We start from the raw sequence: 20,364 nt of genomic DNA, 5'->3' as shown, positions 1-20,364 counted from the left end.
ACTGGACGAGACAAAATATCTGACTTGACTGGTATCCAGGGCAATAGTGTCTAGTACCCACACCGATTTATTAATTTTCTTTCACCTTTTCCATGTTTGCAAATTGAAGAAAGGACAGTAAAAGTAGGTCTATTTCTGTCTTGAGTCCCAGTTTGATTTTTAAAGCCTTTCTTTTAAGCTCCTTGTGGTTGTCTTATGGGGAATAGGTGCAAAATCAGGCATTTTGTGGATACTCCGTGTCGATTTATCAAACCCAGGTAACACTGGCACTGACGAATCGGTAGGCTGTTCCTGCATGGAAACTAGTACAACACCCAACTTTAGGATTCGGCCAACTAGTGGACAATATCCTTGGTGGATTTGGTTCTATAGCGAGTACCATCAAACTTCATGCCTTACGATTATATGCTTTTCTTTCAAGCAGCACACACGCAAGCATCCAGAGTTTCTACTCAAAAATGGATAGAACACAGGCCCTGGCATGGGACTGGAGACTAAACAGGACAAAGGTGCTCCTGACAAACTGACCAATCCTAGTACTGAACCCTTCTTACATAAATTCTAAGTAAACTCAACTTTTTGGGTTTATTTCTGTACTGGTTTATCCCTTAACAATATATGTTGCAATGTCAAATATGGATTACACTAATAAAATTGTTTGGAAAAACAAACAAAGAAATGTAAGGAGTTTGCAAGAGAAGCAAAGTTTTAAATTCAGCCGACAGGCAGAAAAAAAAAAAAAGGAAATGGATGGATGTGTTGGGTACACCGGGCAGGGCTCATATGCAGAAGCCCTGCCCAGTGGACTGAACAGTACAGTTTTATAGAAAAGTTTTCTTCTAGAGAAACTTTAAACTGTTGCCTGACAAAAGCATAAAGTTCAAAAGCTGTTGGTAGGACAGAAAGCAAGAGGATAACACACCACCTTTACTGCTCTATCCCCTGCAATTTCCATCGATATTTCTTTCTTAACACCCACGTAATATAATAGCGCTGATATTTAAGCGTACATTATCAGGTTTCTTAAGGTCTGTCCAACCTTTAAATCTCTAACCTCATACATAATAACATGATTAACAAGGTTTTCATTCACTAATAATTCCTCTGGTGATTCTTTATTTTGATAGGTTCTCCTTTCCTTCTCCTGCCGTCGGTCACCATCAACTTGTTTCCACAGGCAGCCCACTCATGCTATCCTTCCACAAACTACACTCTTTTCAACGTCCAGCCACTGGTTATTTTCTTCTGAAATGTAGATACACAATGAGTCTTACCATAAGAATGAAGAAATAGAAAACCCACATCCAGCCCAGGCTGTTCTGAATCAAAGACACGAGATACTGAAATATCAAAGAGAAGAATTAAACCAAGAATTTTAAGGGAAACATACAAGCAACAAGGCAGATGGTAAAAGATGCTAGATAGAGACTACCGTTTCTATTAATCTAACCATACTAATATGTACTGATTTTTAAAGGCACACGTTTTCACTGGAAGAGGTCTAAAACAAAACTTTTTTTATTAAAAATATATATTTTTCAATTGACATTTTTACATTTAAAAAAAATATTTTAAAGGAGTACCAAAACAGCTGGTAGCACAAAACAACAGTTTGAGGCACCCCGGTCCAATCATCAACACATCACATTCTAGCCACAGAACATACACACATTTCGGCAGGCATGTGCCCTTGGAGGACCTAGCAGTGTAAAGATGAACTTTTTTTTGCTCCCTCACTATTTCCGTACTCCAACCCTGCACCACACCCGGGGCCATCCAGCCAGCATCACGAATAGGAGTCTTCCACAGTTCTCAAAGGGCACCGCACTTTCTCAAAATTTTTGCGACATCCCCTAGCTTGATACACCAATTTTTCGACCCTCGTGCACCAGTCCATATTAGATCACCACTCCTGTAATGTTGGGACAACGGCACAGCCGCACACACGTAACATATCTTGTCGAGCAACCAACAGAACAACATTACAGAAGAGGGACATGTATCAGACTACTGTTTGCTGCCTCTTCCAAAATTACTAAAGACACTAGTTGTGGTGTGTGAGCCACTGTTGTGCCTAGCACCGCCGAGACCTGACATCCTACCCGGTCCCTACATTCCGGGATCCTTTAGCAGTCTCAATTTGTGCCTACTTCTCTGTCGACAGGTTCGTGCGCAAAGACGACAACACCTTTTTTTTTTTTTTTTTTTAACATGCAACTATGATGCATTGTATTCTTGAAATGCTATTGGCGATCAGAATATATTTATGGGTTTCTCAACAACACAAGCTTTATTGTAATATTGTCTGCACTAGTTTAAGCTGCTAAGCTGTGAAATGAATGCAAAAACCACAGTTGATGGACCGAATGCAGAACAGTGTCATACATTCACCCCAGTACAGAGATCTAGGCCCAAATCCATCGTTTTATTGCACTCCACACCACCCCAGTTCAGACAAGGCCATATGCAAATCAGTCTGACCCTGTGAAATGAAGACCTAATAGATCCATGTATTTATAACAGCATAGGCTGTGGTGGTGCATGCCTTCTCAATGGCTCAGCTATTGAGGGGGCTGGAGAGAAGTCAAATGTTCATGATCATTCAGCCCTTTTTTTGAAAGATCACTCTTAATGTGATAGTGGGAGGTGTTCAATCATATGCCAGTATAGCCATTGGTTCTATCTGGGAATCACTAGTCGGCTGTCAGTGAAAGAAATCTCCATTCTGGTTTAAAAGCCTAAAGAAGAAATTCGGTTTGCCAATAGAAGACTGGTTTGTTTAAAGAGCGAACTTCAATGCATTCTGCTTTGGGCCCAAACTGTGGGCCTTCTATCTATCACAACCTTTCCATGGGAACTCCCTCCACCAAACATTTGGCCTATGCCCCTCTCTTCAGGTGTTCAAAAATGGCACTGAAATGTCAACAAATTCAATCAGAAGGACATGAATGAGTGGCAATCTCTACTCATACTAATGTGATGTGTGTATACTTCACACCTTGCTATTTATGTCAACTAGGTTCTATTTGCTCTACATGTACCTGCGCCTTTACCAGCAATTGCCACATAGCTGGTGCAATTAATCAAAATCATATCTGTTTTGTTTTCAACATTTAGGTCAGCCATCTTTCTCGTATTATTCTATGTTCTATCAGTGTTGCTTTTGTAAAATGTTTGTACAAATGTCATAGTTCCTAGACAAATTAATATATTTCATAGATGTAAAAAAGGTTTGCCAACATTTGCATATTATGCCTAATGCCAGTATATCCCACTGGGCTCACCTGTCCCACAGCAGCTCCAATGCTGCCAGTGCCATCCACAATGCCAGTGACAGTGGCCAGTGCCTCACTGCTCCCTTTGATTGCCTCCTGGTGTCCAAGGTCAGCAGATATTGCCGAGCTGATCATGTTGGACGGGCCACCAATGAAAAACCCTGGGGGAGAGACAAACATCTGGATGAGGACTACAACACAAGAAGCAGAAAGTATATGAACAAGAAAAAAAAGAGGCAGAAGCAGAATTTGCCTGTGGGTTCCTTAAATAGTGCGGCTATAACCTGTCATTTGATGATGTTTGCGAACAGCAAGCAGCAAAAGTTGAAACCGACTGCTACTCAGCAGCCCATAACTCCAGGCAAATCCACTTTTTAGTTTGAGTTTGAAACAAACATTTTACTTTTTAAAGACATTACAGTGATGTTAATCCATCGAGGTGCTATTGGCTCCAGCTGGACGATTCTTACAAATGCATAAACACATACAGAAACAAACATCTAGGCATTTATTTAAAATGCATGTAGAAAGTCCTAACTGCAGGCCATCTTGGAACGTGATGCCAAAGGCACCTTACTAATAATATGATAAATATACATTTGAGACAGTGACATAATGTGTTGTGTGTGTTATTTAGAAATTTGTAAAGCGCCTGGTTACTCCAATACGGAGTATCCCCGCGCTAGGTTTTCTACTTTACCGTTACTCAGAAGTATCCAACAAGCCGGCCATAGTCAATAAATGATAGTGGATTGCTTGAAGAACCAGGTTTTCAAATTTCTATGAAACAGCATTTCTGAGGGCTGCATTCTGAGATCCAGTTGGAGAAGGTTCCAAATTTTAGCTGCAAGCAGACTAAAAGATCTGCCCCCAGACAACCTCTGTGAACTTTGGGAATCGTCACTTTAGCTGTTCCCGACGATATAAGATTGCGATTCGGCCAATAGAGTTTAATCAGGGGGAACAGGAAATGAGGACCTTTCCCATTTACAATTCTGTGGCAGAAACAGAAGCCTTTGAATGCCACTCTAGCCTGCATTGGGAGCCAATGGAGCTTTACAAGAGCAGAGCTTAGAGGGGAGCGCCTAGGAATATTAAGGAGCATATGGCCGGCGGTATTCTGCACCCTCTCACAACATTCTTATTCTGCCCTTGGAGACCCCGCGATAAAGGAAATTCCAGTAGTCCAGGTGACACACTTTCAACGCTTGGATGATTGTTTTCTTGGCTGACTCTGGCAGAAACTAAGATTTTGCAAAGCATCTTCAAGATGCCGGAGCAAGTGCTAGTCAGAGATGAGATCTGGCTGGTGGTCAAAGGATAGTGCGGTGTCAAACAAGACCCCCAGATATTTTATTTTAGATTTAGGGACAGGGACCTGCCCCAGTTCTCGTGGCCACTCAACAGAGGACCAAATGGATGGTTGCTTACCAACCACGAGAATATCAGTTTTTCCATCATTTAATTGCAAGCCGCTGGAAGTCATCCATTTTGCCAGGTCCACAAGGCACGCTCTAAATTTTAGGGGCAGCATCAACTCGGTCATGTACCAAGGTGATAATCAACCGAATATTGTCAGCATATGAAACCATCTTGACCCCATGACGTTCTACTATGTCCGCCAGAAAGCGCATATAGACATTAAACCGGGTCGGACTCAGAGCCGAACCCTGAGGCACCCCTTGCAACATGGAGCAAATCTCGGACTTGTAGGACTGCTTGACGACCTAGAATGAACGGTCATGTAAGAAATCCCATAGGCATTCCAGAAGGCGGCCATGGAAACCCTTGTCAAAAGTGGAGCTTAAATCCAACAGACTCAGGGCTGCTGTCTTGCCCTCATCTGTAGTCTCAAAGATTCGGAAGCTAGAAGCAGAGCGGATAATACATATTTTTTTTTTTTTTTTTTTTTAATTTCAAGTCGTTTTTATTGAAGTAGAAAACAAAAGGAAAAACAATACAATAACTCTTCCATCACATAGATTACTTGATTCAGTTATTGATAGACAGTTACAAAAAATGAAATGAAATATAAAGTAAATCAACTCTTGCTTGCATCATTGTAATACAGATACATACATAACACTCAGTGTGTGGAGGCAGCAGGATAGGACTCAACGGGCAACAACAAATGTACTCTCGGATAGCACAGGCTAATGTATCAGGAACACATACAGCACATCAGGGAGGTTCGTAGTGGAACGAGGATACGTCTAATGATTTCCACAGCTTTCTATTGGACGGGCTCCATGTGGCTGCCTGTAGCGCAGGATTATTGGCACCTCTCAGAAATGTTAACCACTCCTGCCAAATTTTGAAGTTCACCTCCTTAGCACTTTTCCACTTGCACAGAATCACTTTACATGCCAACGTTAGCATTAAGTCTAAAAGCATGCGGTCCTGGTCATTTGATAACTGTGGATCGAGCGCCCCCAAGAGTACATATACGAAGTCCTGTACAGGCCTTATCTTAAATACATGGTGAATGCAATCAAATATTTTCCACCAGTATACACTTAGAGAAGGACAGTTGAATAGCATGTGTGCTAGATCACCGGAACCTGATTGGCAGTTCCAACATGTAGGAGAATCTCGTAATTTACATTTAAAGAGCTTATCTGGAGTCCAAAATGCCCTGTTTATTAGCATGTACTTTGTCTGGAATAGGATGGGCGAGACTTTGTGGGCAAGAGCTGTTTTATGAATTACCTCCCAGTCGAAATCTATGCCTGTTAAATTAGGCTCAGCCTCCCATTTCAATTCCACATTCCTGTGAGTTTTCTTGGGCAAGGGCAATAAAAGTTTATACACCTTCGAGACGAAGTGACCCGCATGCATAAGACGTGGAAGATGAGTTATTAACCATGGTGTGTAGGGAGAGAAATTACGTGCAGTCAGAATAGCTTTAATTTTCAGGAAATCATAGAAATCCATCGGAGTAAGACCATGTTTCCGCTGCAAAGTAGAGAACGGGAGTGGTTCCTTTTCTTCATATAGATCTCCTGCCAAGTTAATGCCTTTCTTGGACCACGAGTCCCAGAAGAGACTATTACCGTTGTGCTTGAGATAGGGATTTTTCCATAAGGACATAAAAGATGACTTAGCAAAAGTCAACTTGGTTTTGTGTGTTTGGTCAAGCCTAAGCAGTGCCCGCCTAGTATTTAGCATTATATATTTGGAGTGTGGTAAGTGTGACAGGTCCATAGTGAGTAGGGTTTCGAGTGGAGCATGGTTCACTAGTGATTCCTCAATATTAATCCATAATGGTGTGTAGATTGGTGATTTCGTTAACCATTGAGCACCCTGCCTGCAAAGAAAAGCTGTCTGATAGTTCCTGAACGAAGGCAGACCCAGGCCTCCTTTATCTTTGGCTAATTGCAGTTTCTTTAGCGACACCCTGGCTTTCTTACCCCGCCACAGGAAGTTACCAAACAGCTGGTCTATCTTCGTGACAAAATTGTTCGAGAATGTCATAGGGAGCATGCTGGCCAGGTAATTCACCAACGGAGTGGACATCATTTTAAGCGTCTCCGCTCTACCCCACCAGGAGATGAATTTTGGAGACCACCCTTCAAGTAATGTGGATATCTTTTTAAGAGTCAATTCTTCGTTTATTCTCAGGGTGGTGATCAAATCTTTATCAAAGTCCAACCCCAAATATTTAAAGCACTTGGGCTGCCATGAAAGACCGGAGTCCCCAATGATTCCCTTATCACCGATGTTATTCAGGAGTTTGACCTCCGTTTTGTCTTTATTGAGTTTATCCCAGAAACCCTAGAAAATACTTCAATATCAGTCATGAGCGCAGGTATGGCCTCGTCAGCTCTCTCAGATAGGATTAGCACATCGTCTGCATACGCCGTTAATTTAACCGTACAATCTCCAAATGGAATGCCTGCAATGTTAGGGTCCTGTCTAATATGATATAAGAACGGCTCAATTGCCAATAAGAACAATGAGGGAGACAGGGGGCAACCCTGTCTCGTGCCCTGCTTTAGGCAAAAGGCGGAAGAGAAAGATCCACCAGCTCTAACTCTCGCCAGAGGACAACAGTACAGTGACATTACTAACCTTGTGAATGTGTCCCCTAGGTTGAATTTGCGGAGAACTGCTTCAAGGAAGGACCAGTCAACCCTGTCAAAGGCTTTTTCGGCGTCCAGTGTTATTGCCGCTGTGGGTGTACCTAACAATTTCGACTTTTCTAGAACATGCGCCAGAATCCTTGTGTTATCACTGGATAGCCTATTTTTGAGGAAGCCTGCTTGAGATGAATGGACTAATTGGGGAAGGACCTTCTGAAGGCGGGCGGACAGTATCATAGCCAGGATTTTACAGTCTATATTAATCAGTGAAATAGGTCTATAATTTTTCGGGAGCGAGGGATCTTTCCCATCCTTGGGGAGAACTGCAATTATTGCTTCTGCCAGTGTGCCTCTAACCTCACCAGATTTATTTATTTCTTGAAACAAACGTAAAAGAGGCTCTATTAGTAGGGAGGGGAAGGATTTGTAAAATTTGGCCGTGAAGCCATCCGGGCCTGGTGCCTTCCCTGATTTCAGACTTTTAATCGCATCTCCTATTTCTAGTGCACTAATCGGGGCATTAAGACTAACCTGGTCCTCAGCAGAGAGACGTGGAAGATCACATTCAGCTAGGTAGCTATCAATCCTATCTTCTTCCACTGTTTTATTTTTTGCGTATAGGTCTTCGTAGAATACTCTGACCACCTCAGTTATTTTTTGTCCGGATCCGAGTGAGAGGATCCTAGAGCGTCCTGAATGACACTAATAGTGTTCTTTTGAATTTTAAACTTCAGGTACGAGGCTAGACTCTTACCAGCTTTATTGGAGTCACAGATCTTAAATCTCCTTCTCTTGTCCAACCAGACTCCCGCTCTCTCGCTAACTATTTTATTGTATTCGTATTTTTTATTCGCCAAGGCATATAGAGACATATCATCCCTGTCCTTCAGATGTTTATTCTCTAGGTGTACAATTTCACACTCTAGGGATTCCAGATTTGCATTATAATTTTTGTTCATCGCAGATCTAATTTTGATGCATACCCCCCTTATGGTACTTTTTAAGGCCTCCCATCTAATGAGATCAGATGTGTCTCCCTCCTTGTTGACCTGCAGATATGAAGAGATCGCAGCTTGTATCGTGGTCCGGTGGTGATCATTACATAGGATTTCATCATTCAGGCGCCAAGACGTCTGACGAGAGGAGGGTTTGACATGAGCTATGGATAGGGAGATGCAAGAGTGATCAGACATCACTCGGGGTTCTATGTTAGTCGAGTCTATTCTAGGGACACCGTTCTGCGATATGAGGATGTAATCGATTCGGGAGTACGAGTCGTGTGGTGCGGAGTAAAAAGTATAGTCTCTCCCTGTGGGGTTTTGTAGCCTCCACGTATCTACCAAGTGGAAGCGTTGGCATAAATTGAGAAAGGCTTTATGTGACTTATTTGCTTTAAAAGGACAGTGGGAATCCCTATCCAGTGTTGCGTCCATCGGAAGATTGAAGTCCCCAGCCAAAATGTGAACAGCATTATCCGGGATACTCTCAATATGTTTACTCAAAACCTCCAAAATTTAAGGTCGCTTGTGTTGGGAGCGTACACACTCGTAACGTAAAACTCTGTATTATCCCTACTTAGTTTGGCCGTGACCCACCTACCATCATCACTCGCTTCAGAAGACAAAAGTTCTACCTTAGACTTTTTTGCTATAAGTATCAAGACTCCATTCTTTTTGTTCACAGCATCTGCGCCCACTACCTCATTATAAAACTTATTCCTCAGGTGATAGAATTGCTTACTCTCAAGTTTTGTTTCTTGTAGCAAAACAATGTCACCCTTTAATCTCCTTATGTAGTCTAAAATCTTTTGTCTCTTGACAGGTTGGTTCAGACCTTTAGCATTAAGAGATAATACCTTCAGTTTGTCCACATTACCCACCCCCAAAGGAGTATTGATTGTATTCTGTGACATCAGTAGGGCATACCTTCATCGCGATAGCTATACAACTCACAAGGTATGAACATTAGCATGACCGGGAGGTAACGACCATCAAGATCCACAAGCCTCATATGTACGACAGCGCCACAGTAGAGCCCACAGCCTTCCCCACCACCAAGCATTGAGACGATAAAGATTATGCAAGCACAAAGAAGAAAAATAATGGAACATAGAACACACAGCCCAACCCCAAATCCCCACGTCCCCCCACCCTCCCCACCCCACCTGTACGTAGTAGGCATGGTGACTGAAGAGAGATTGCAACTCATCCTCCCCGTGCTTATACACTTCAAAACATGAGCGGAACAATGAACTCACACCGCAGACCTGCGGTCGCTGTTAACTAACTAAGGCAACTTAGGCAAAGTAGCGGTCTAGGGACCTGCATCTAGGGACCCCTTAGGACAGGAGTGTGAATGACTGAATTACCTGCTGAACCTATTGCAAATTCAATAAAACAACAGTATCGACTAACAAGAACTTTCAGAATACCCCATGGGGAGCGTCTCCGTTTGCATACAGGTGCACATTGCTTAACGATCATTAAACTAATATGCAACAACAGAACATTCTCATTACCAATGGGTCAATAACCATTGCAAACATTGAAAAAACCATTCGATTGCAAGGAACTGAAGTAGAGTTTAGAACTATTAGCCTCCCTCCATAGTGAGGAAAAGGAACATGCATGAAAGCTTGCATGGAATGCGAGGATGAAGATCATTCACTTGTAGCCTGAGGCCGAAGCCTGGTCCGCTGAGCCTTCGGGGTTACTCGTTTCCATGTCAAGGTCCTCAGGGCCATCCAGCATGCGTTTCAGTTTCAGTGGATCGGAGAAGATGTGTGGAGAACCCTGGATAATCACACGATATTTTGCTGGGCCCATAAAACCATATTGGAAGCCCCTTTTCTTCAACATCGGTCGGAGTGCCAAAAACGCTTTCCTAATGTCCACCGTCTCTTTGCTATAATCTTGTGAGATGTAGACTTTAGCTGATTTCCACAGGATATGGTTGTTTTTCAGCATGAAGGTGAGAATCTGCTCTACATGCTGGTAGCGTAGTGGCTTGCAAACAATAGCTCTAGGCCCTTTTTGAGAATTACTTATCCTGCCCGGCACTCTATGCGCCCTATCAAATTCCAACGGGTGATGAAAGGACAAGTTGGTAGCTTGAGTAAACCAGGATTCTAAGAAGGCCACACAACTTCCATGTTGATCCTCCGAACCTTCCGGAATCCCAAAAATGCGTAGATTCCCCCTTCTGTTCCTGTCCTCCAACTCCGCGAGTTTACGTGTCGTTTGATCTGCAGCTATACACAGACGTTTGATGGCAGCACAAGACTTGACTTCCATGTCCTCGAGCTTGCTAATCCTTGATTCCGCTTCCAGCAGTTTCGCATTGGTGTCGCGATTATCCTGCCTGATCGCCGCCACCTCTTCTTTGGTCGCTTTTGCCATGTCCCGCACCTCATCCAGTCTGCTGAGTATTAGGTCGACCGGATCAGAGTTGTTTTTTCCCCCTTTGATGGGCGTATTCGGATTCGACTGATCATATTTAAGTCTCTTCAAGCTTTTCGCTAGCTCTTTACTATCTGCCATGACTGCTCGTGGCGCAGATTCTTTCTTTTAAGCACTGTGTGCGCTTGTGCGCTTGTGTGTTGTATATGTCTCACCTATTCCTTCCTCTGGCGCAATACAAGTAACTGAATAGTCCCAAGGTGAAGCCTCCTAAAAGCTGGTATGAAGATCGCACTAGCCGTTCTCTTCTCGTGGCTGTTTAGCCGTCATGTGAGAAGTGCGCACACTCATACAGCGCCGTAGCCCTGCCCACCATTTTGAGAGCCACCCTTCGCGTGAAGCCTTGCACTATCAGAGACACGTCAGCAGACCACTTATTGAGACCAATCTAGATTGTGCCCCGGGGGGTCTGATATGAGGACTATAAACTCATAGTGCAGCACAGAATTCAGTCACAGGTCTGTGGGTCCCCATTCATGGAATCCGCATTCATTTCCATATCAAAGCAGCCCCAGCATCCATGTGTCACAATAATCACAGCCGATCACTCTGTTGTTGTTTCCGTTCTAATATCCCACTGCTGCATTTCCTTACAATCGTGCCATTATCGCTACCATTGCGCTGTTTGTACATGCGCCAGCCGCCACTGTCCGGTCAAGTGAGCCGACCTTATCACATCCCTTCTTTGCGGGTGCCGGTAATCAGCAATGCCTCCATTACACATTGCTCGAGTTGAGCATAATTCACACTCCTTAAATCGCTACTGTCCCACAGCTATACCATCGCACCCTGGGTAGGATCAGCGCTAAACAGGTTATTCCTCACGTGCCGATGTACAGTTACACAGATCAGGGAGTCCTCGCTCAAGAGGCATTACATGCCGCCATTTTGCGTAAGCTAATGTCGCTAGCGTTTCCTCACGGGTCTAATGTCTCCCGTTAGCGATCACATTTACTCACGGCTCCCACCGAGGTCTGCCATTCCACCGCTGCTCTCAGTGATCGTTCCCCGACACCAGTCAGGACCTCATAGATTGTCCGCCGATATTCCGTGCAGCCACGCGGTCTTCTTGCGGTCTTCTCTTCCACCTCACTTACTGCAGCCTCCGGCGCGGAGCATTCGAGGCAGCTGAAACACTGCTTCCCAGCCACCGAACTCTTCTGGCTAACCTTCTAAGTGCTCCCCTCACATCCCGGGAGCCAATTCACCGACGTGTATCGGTATTAGGGCATAAGGACACGTTCCACCTTCAGTAATCGACCTCCGCACGGGCAGAGAGAACTACGGAGCCGCCATCTCTCTCGGCGTCCAAACCACGCCCCCATAAATATTTTAATAGCTTACAGGCAAGGTCATGATTATTGAAACAATGCCTTTAATGGGGCCTTGCTTACAAATAGAAAACAAGTGATTCTTATGGGTGAGCATACAAAAATCCATGTGTTGACGGCACTGGGATCCTAAACACATATTCACCATTTTAATGTAAAGACTGAAGTAACTTTTAGCATATGAACAACAAGCATTGGCATAGCCAATAGGTCTCGCTTTTGCAACCTTGTAAGTATTTAGTTATGCAGCACAATATCCTTGGTGCAACAACATCAACGGTTTCATGGCTAAACACTTATAATGTCCCAAAGGCGAGACCTATTGGCTACGTCAATGCTTGTTCAATGCGTTTGATGCCAGACGGTCACACTGAAACACAGGATGATGTCCCGCTCCCACGGAAAGGAAGGATTGAAACGGAACATCCAGCACTGCACAGCACTTCTGGTTGCTTTTTATTCTCACCCTCAATTTGCATAACATTAGGCACCCTTCTCAGCCCTGGGCACTACAGAAAAACGCAATCAACGAGAAATTGAGGCAACTGCTTCCTAAAATGGTGTCAACTGCAACAGCATTAAGGTGATGGATGCAATGCTTCAATTCATCCTAGCCACTGGCGATCGGTCAGTTAGATTCCAGTCTACCGTTCTACACCCACCATGCCACACTAGACAAAGGCCCACCTCATGCAAATCAGTACCAACTCCGCTAATGGTAACAGCCCCCCAAACTGCCTGGCCTAAAATGGTGTAGCAGAGGATGTGCCGCCACTGATATTTTTAAAATGCAATTCTGGTTTTAAAAAAAATAAGTCTTCTATTCCTAAACACGGAGGACTGTGTTATGAGGGGCACACAAACACATATCAATAAATATTAACCAGAAACAATGAGAAAAATACTATCGTAGCAAAAGTGCACCTCAATACAGCAGAATAAATGGGGTCCCTGTGTTGGTGGGTAGACGGGTAAAGAGCAGATCCAGTAACAAGTATGTGCTAAGTGTCAGAATTTCAACACTACTGTATGTGATTTTGAAATATTTACTTCACAATATTCGGAGTAAACTACATTTGTGAAATATAAACCAATATCAGCTAAAGCTATGATGCCCCAGCAGTTACTAAAGTGTAAAAAAAACACTTTCTTTTGTATTCCATTTCATACTGTAAAGAGCCTTGTATGTGTGTCAAAGGAAAGACGCTAGACACGGCTGGTCCTACATATGCTACCACACTCACTGCCTCACTCCCCTACAGCCTACACTCCTGTGACTGCAGCATTTCTCCCATGGGCCTTTGCGTCATCTCTTGCCTGCGGACGACATGTCCGCGAACAGTACTGTGCTATGACAATTAACATGACTCTTTCTACCCCACAACGACCAAGATGCTGAGCCACTGAAAAACAGTTCCCACAGTGACAACAGGCTAAGGAGGGCCGGCTTTAAGGCAGTGCGACTGGTGCGGCTGCACTGGGCGCTGACCAAGGGAATGGGGGCACGCACCTCAGAGGGGGCGCTGTTTGGCAATAACATAGGCTTTAAAAGCATTTGGTGCAGATTTGCTAATGCTTCCAGGATTATGTCAGTAATTAAAATGTCAGATACCTCTTGTGATTAATGTTCAGGCTAGAGAGAGATGAAAGTTTTGTCTAGTGGCAGTTTAGACTCGACATAAAAGTAGTGCAGAGGGTTAACGTGGCTGCTGCAAAGAACAGGTCTGTTTTTTGTGTGGGTAGCTGAGCGGATTAGTAATAGCAGCCTACACCAGCGCTTTAAAACAAGTGAAATGTATGTGAGACAGGGGCTATGGAGAGATGAGGGGCACTTTTGCAGGGTGACAGTGGAGGAATCCGAGGAGGAGGACAGAAGGGGTGCAACAAAAAAAGATTGTCACAAAGGGCGCCACCAGCACTAAAGCCGGCCCTGGGGCCAATGGTCCTGAAAAACCACCCTGATACTCGCAGGCAGAGAATCAGCAAATGTGTCATTATATGCAGCACATGACCAAAAATCATCTCTCCTCGGCAAAGCTCCTTCATTCCCTTTGCCTCGATTTGGAAACACGTAAAATGCAATGCAAGTATGTGCAACTGAGTAACGTGTACCTATGTGCAATGTAAAATAACTGCTGCCATTGGGCGAGGCCTTCTAGCAATACTGTAATAAATAAACAGTATTTTCCCATATTTACGGTTCAGTAATGTAAGTTCAACCAGAACCCGGTTAAACACAACACTGTTTTAGGGTAGATTGTGCTGGAGATGCGACTAGTCTAAAACCTCTGGGAAGGCTAGCTGAAAAAGGAAATGAGGAGCGAGTTGTTAACTGGTGGAAAACAAACCATTCATAGAATGTCTACACGGTGTACTAACCTTATGAGGCTGCCATTGCTGCTTGCTTCTTTATTTACATAGTGGGGCAGGCTAGATCAATGCCAGGAAAGAAAACAACCCGTCCTGTACCGTACAGTGAGTGAACACACACGAGGATGCAACCTGGCAAGGAACGGCGATCTGCTTAAAAGACAATTCAGAGACTCAAAACAAAGACTGAGAGCTTCCCAAGCCTGTAGTGCCCGTCTCAGAGCAGTAAGCGCAGACCCCGGGATCTGTGGGAACAATGCACATGTGTGGAAACTAACCAGTTTCATCCCAGTGAAATCAGTGGAAGCATGGCAGGAAGATGCGTCAACATTAAAAATCTGTATCAGTCACTCGGAGACCCGCAAATGGATAATGTCCTGGAGTAAGGTACCCCAATCAACAGACGATGAAGGTTCACATAAAGGAGGCACCACACTTTAGGCAGCTGTAGTGGTAGGATTGAGAGGCAGGGAGTTGTTCTGCAACTCTTCATGATTTGATTAATTTACAAGAATACCTTTTATTCTGCCCACCAGCTTACTTCTATCCAAGTCTCATAGAATTCCATATTCATGCACTTTGCCTGGTTTCCCTGGTTCACAAGGTGGCGATGACTGGCTAATTTAGTGATAACCACAAAACCAGCCAATTATGAATTTAATATACATTAAAAATTACTATTACCGGACGCCCAAGCCATTAGCAATCCTAATTGGTAGATTAACAGAACAGAATGGTCATGAGAACCTTTCTAAACGTGACTTGGTCTGCAACGGCCAGTGCTTAATTTGTAAAAAATAAATGCTAGTGCTCTCGTCAGGAGGCCACTGCAGCTTGCACCACACATTGCCTCTGCCATGCGGTCAAATATAGTTACAAAGCAACTACTTACCATTGCACTCCTACAAGTGTGACGGTCACCTTTATGAAACTTTTATGTCTAGGGATTTTTTCGCTGTTCGTCTCCTAGCGCAAGGAGGTAACGTGGCAGTGGTGTATGAATGAGCACTTTACAAATCAACCAATCTAATCTGGTGGCTCCTTTAACATCTAACATCAATAGGCAAGTCGGGTAAAATATGGCACTTAAAAACAGTTGGTGTAAATTTCAACCAATAAAAAGACGTAACAAATAAATAAATCCGTATATACACAAAAATGGCCGATGTACGGCCCAAAATAAGAGTGCTTGTGCATTACATGCCACATTTTCTACACCGTGTTGTTCCTGAGATCGCCGTTACTCTTGTGTGGAGGGGGGTGGGGGGAGAAGTGCTTGCCAGCCCCCGTGAGTTTTCATGTTTACTGCTAAGTTTCTTTTTCCTGGTAGGTCACAGAGGCTCAGGTGCGAAAACGCAGCCGTGCATCAAGTTACCACGCTATGTCAATCGGCTGCCCTGGGAGCAGTGGCGACAAAACAGGCCAACAACCATCAGCAAGCCCAAAAACTCAGCAACCGAACTGCAGTAAGGCGTCATTCGTCAAGTTCGGAGAGGCGCCATGGTTTGCAGCAGCGTGGAGTTACTCGGATGGAGATGCGCCCATAGCTGTAACTTCTTACTACAAAAGTTTGAGCGAGGAAAGGCAGATGGCGGCGGCGCGAAAGTGAAAGTTGCGGCTGTAAGGGCGCCTGCGAGATGGCGCCTGTGGTCGTAAGCGCGCACCCGCTCGCTGGTGAGGAAGCCTTTTGGTAGCGTTTCAAAAAGCCAGCTACTAAATGTCTCGCCGGACCAGCGCATGCCCTGGCTCTAGTGAGACCTAAAAACCATACATGGAGTTGCTCTATGCACTTTAATACACGCAGTTGATGCTCTATAAATAAATCATTGGTTACTTCATTAACAGATTAGTGCCATAACAAATGTCTGACAACATGAGTACTAGGTCAACTGCTTTATGGAGGGCACGTGGATATTAAAGGAATCTCTGTTTAACAGATACTTTCATTAGCACAGAATCTGGTTTTTAATTTTACCATGATTAGAATGCACTATTGTCTTTTCCACAAGCAAGTATAATAATAAATATTAAAAATATGAAATAAATTTTTTTTTCACACATTAATAAAGATTGTGAAGCATGTACCAACAAAACCAACAAGTTTGGCTTTTGTATACTGCATCCTCAGAGAGACGCACAATACAAGATTGTTACAGGATTTGATAAGCATACAGACCAACACACATACAGGGACCCATGCAGACACATAAACACACAGGGGCATAGGTGACCTTGTACAGTGGATCTATTACACATTTAGTTTTGTCATGCAGCAGTGAGTGTATGGCCAAACGCATTCTGCACGATTGAGTTTCTAAGGCTATACGAATTGTAGTCCTACTCATTCGGGACACACTACAGATGCTGTCACACAACATATCCCTTAACACCCTACAAATACCCAGATTAAACAGCATACACTTAACACACTGTTAGATTAACAAAACTGCATCATAAGACTAACACCTACATTGTAATCCATATGTAGAATATAACTTGCTTGAGCAATAGAGTATTGGAGCTACAACTTCCTTTGTGGTGAGCACACCTCACTACACACAAAACACCACAAAGATCTTCCAAGACTGCACTTTCACACTAACTCACAGAAACTATTTTAAATAAACACGGAACAAACCCTTTACTAACCAAACCGTACACAAAACATACACTATCAAACATTGGTTCCTCTAGTTGATGAATGGGGTGGGCATTCCCAGATCAGCATAAGGCCACCCAGACAGATAATGTGCTGTTGGTTCTACCCAAATGCACAACACCGCAGCACAGGCAATGGGAGTGGATAGAGTTCACACCTGGATGTCAGTCACAGTGGTAGGTGCATCAAAATGTTACGCCAGGATTCCCCAGCCCTACGGTTTATGATTCCCTCATCGGACCCATCTCCTTCTTGAGATGTGTCCAGGCCCCTTCTTGTGATCTCTCACTGACTCAAAGAACACCCTTTAGAAGTACACAGGGGGAGGGATGGTTCTCTCTCTCCCTTCTTCAGTGTGTTCCACCCAGCTTACAGGAATGAAGGAACACACAATTCTGTCTTGGTGGGATTCCTTTACCTCCTCATGTCTTCAGCATGCAGTCAGGCAGTCAGGCCTGGGCTTCCCAAAATGAAACCCAAGGTCATCCATGTAATGTACCATTACAGGCACACTTGCACCCAGTATATATACACAGTCCAGCATGGTTCCCTCCAGGTATTGTGACTTCACAGACTGATACATTCAGCACACACATTCACTCCACGCACAGTACTCCGCACTGTACCATTTCTGTATTGTGCCCCTTGCAGGCACACATACACCCAGCACACACATTCATCATGTGCACAATGTACAAAACAACATCCTTCATGTATTGTACTTCATGCATGCACACAAACACCAAAGTACAGGCACTCACCATGCAGGTACCGGACAGCACTGCTCTATCCCTGTACTTTACCCTCTCCAGAGACACATACAACCAATGCAGAGTCCCTACTCCTCCACTTTACATCTAACTGTTGTAGGCCATGGGGCGACTTAAGCACGCTGCTGCAGAACTTTAAAAAGATGAGTGAACCTGTAAGCCTCACTCCAGTGACACATGGAAACGCTAAATTGCAAAGCCAATAGGTCTCGCCTATGCGAGAGCTATTGGCAGAGTCTTTTGGCCATATTGCACACTATGGTGGCTGCTGTTCAGCATATCTAAACGTTAATGGTCTGATATGGGGTTGATTGTGGTAGATTAGAGTGGGGTATTGGGATGGCGAAGACTGGAGTGGGGCAGATGGGGGTAGATCGGAGTGGGGCAGATGGGGGTAGAGCGGAGTGGGGCAGATGGGGGCAGAGTGCAGTAAAATGGAGTGTGGCAGATTGGAGTAGAGTGGCAGGTTGGAGTAGAGTGCGGCAGGTTGGGAAAAAGGGGCAGATTGGGGAAGAGGGGGGCAGATTTAGATTGGAATTGAGTGGGGTGGAGTGGGTTAGATTGGACTGGGGTAGATTTGAGTGAAGCGATAGATTAGAGTGAAGTGGAGTGAGGTCAATTGGGTAGAGTAGAATGAGTGTGGTAGAGTGGAGAGGAGTAGACTGGGTGGGTACAGTGGAGTTGGATTGACTGGAGTGGGGATTGGAGTGAAGAGAGCTAGAGTGTGGTAGATGTGCGGTAGACTGAAGAGGAGTTTTGTAGATTAGGGTGGAGTGGGTAGATTGAGTAGGGTAAATTAGATTGGGATAGACTGAGTGGGATGATTGGGGTAGATTGGAGTGGGGTAGATTGGAGTAGGGTGGAGTGGGGTGGGGTAGATTGGAATAGAGTAGAATGGGGCAGGGTATGGGGTGGAATAGATTCGAGTAGGGGGTGAATTGAGTTCGATTGGAGTAGAGTAGGGTAGGGTATATTTGAGGAGTGTGGCAGAGTGGAGTGGGGAAGGCAGAGTGGAATGGGAGACTGCAGTGGGGTAGATTGTGGTGTTTTGGAGTAGGGTGGGATAGATTGCTTGCTTATTGATGTGTTTTGATTGTATTCCAATATTTGTTTCCACCACACTACAGAATTACAGAAACTGTGCTTCGTTTGTACTATTTCTGATCTATTCTAAAACATCAGCACAGTTCTTTTTGTTGTTGTTGTGTGCTAGAAAATAAACAATTCTACACCCTCTCCTCTTACATGGGTACTCAGCAGGATTGTCACAATGTCTCACACTTTGAAGTTAGAGAACGAAAGGTTAACACTAAGCTCCCTCAGAAAACAGTTTGACATTTGAGCTCGGTCTTTGAATGCACAGCAAATGTGACAAGATAAGAACAAGATTTAAAGGGCTGTTTACAGAAAGTGAGTTTGTGGAAGAAAACAGTCAAAAAGATTTGGTCTACAAGAGGGACGAACTCAAGCAGAACTGCTTAAAACAAATAAATCTAGCAAATAGAAAGACAGAAAAATGTGAGCTACAAACATAATGGTTAGCAATGGACAGAATGCATTCAGTCCCCAAGATGTCTTTAGCAAAAAAGACAGCTGTGCTGTCTGGTAGGCTATTTTTTTTTTTTTTTTTTAAATTAGTCCACTCATGGTGTCCCCCCGCTTCAATCGTTAGAACGTGTACCATACACAGCCATTCAGCCCGCATCCCAGAGGCCGGGCGGCGTAGTGCCCTAAACAGCAGGAAGGCATCACGGTGAGTGTCCCTACAGGACCATGGTCGAAAGAACATTTTACGTATCTGCATTTTACCCCCCCACCCACAACAAATAACAACATCAGCCATCCCACATATGCAGGTCAGTGCTACAAGCCGCTTCCGAACCCCCCGTGCTCCATGGGGCCCACCATACCTGACCCGCACCCCTCTGCTACCTCCCGCTCACCACCTACGCCCCACAGGCCCTTCTCAGCTCAGAATCGCCACCGCGGTCAGTCAACCCCCTGGCTCCCAACCCACCCCGAACTCCCACTAAACAACCCCCCCAGTGTCCCCTCCCCGGCAACCGCTAATGGTGTGTGTCCTGTCCCTAATTGTAGTATGGATCCCGCTACAGTGTCAATGATAACTCTGAGCTAGTATGCCTCGCAGTGTCCACAGGTCCCATCCACTCAGTCCTCATCTTCTACTAATGAATCACGCAAGGCTTGCACCACCAATTCCCACGCACGCGCCGCATCCAAGGCTCTCTCATTACCAAGCTTGACAGCCTGCTTCATTCGGAGCAGACTCTCACATTCAGACCACCGCAGCAATTCATTCTTCCACCTCCTTACTGACGGCCCGCCCCTGGACTTCCAATGCCATGAGATCTCTCTTTGTGCCAGTATCAAACCCAGGTCAATAAATTTGCTCGTCACC

At 44.5% G+C, this 20,364-nt stretch overlaps 1 protein-coding gene across 1 annotated transcript in view; it reads right to left on the bottom strand.

The window, feature by feature from the left end:
- Positions 1-20,364, bottom strand: part of SLC37A3 (solute carrier family 37 member 3) — a 175,945-nt gene that overhangs the window by 11,990 nt on the left and 143,591 nt on the right. Inside the window, exons 13-14 of the mRNA XM_086953054.1 lie at positions 3,285-3,436; positions 1,275-1,340 (exon numbers count right to left, since the gene is read on the bottom strand). Of these exons, the coding sequence (XP_086809180.1) occupies positions 1,275-1,340; positions 3,285-3,436 (218 nt within the window). The remainder of the gene's footprint in view (positions 1-1,274; positions 1,341-3,284; positions 3,437-20,364) is intronic.

This window comes from Lissotriton vulgaris, chromosome 1_2 (genome assembly GCF_964263255.1).
Source record: "Lissotriton vulgaris chromosome 1_2, aLisVul1.2, whole genome shotgun sequence".
Lineage (NCBI taxonomy): Eukaryota > Metazoa > Chordata > Amphibia > Caudata > Salamandridae > Lissotriton > Lissotriton vulgaris.
This window is presented reverse-complemented; position numbering and strand designations above follow the sequence as displayed.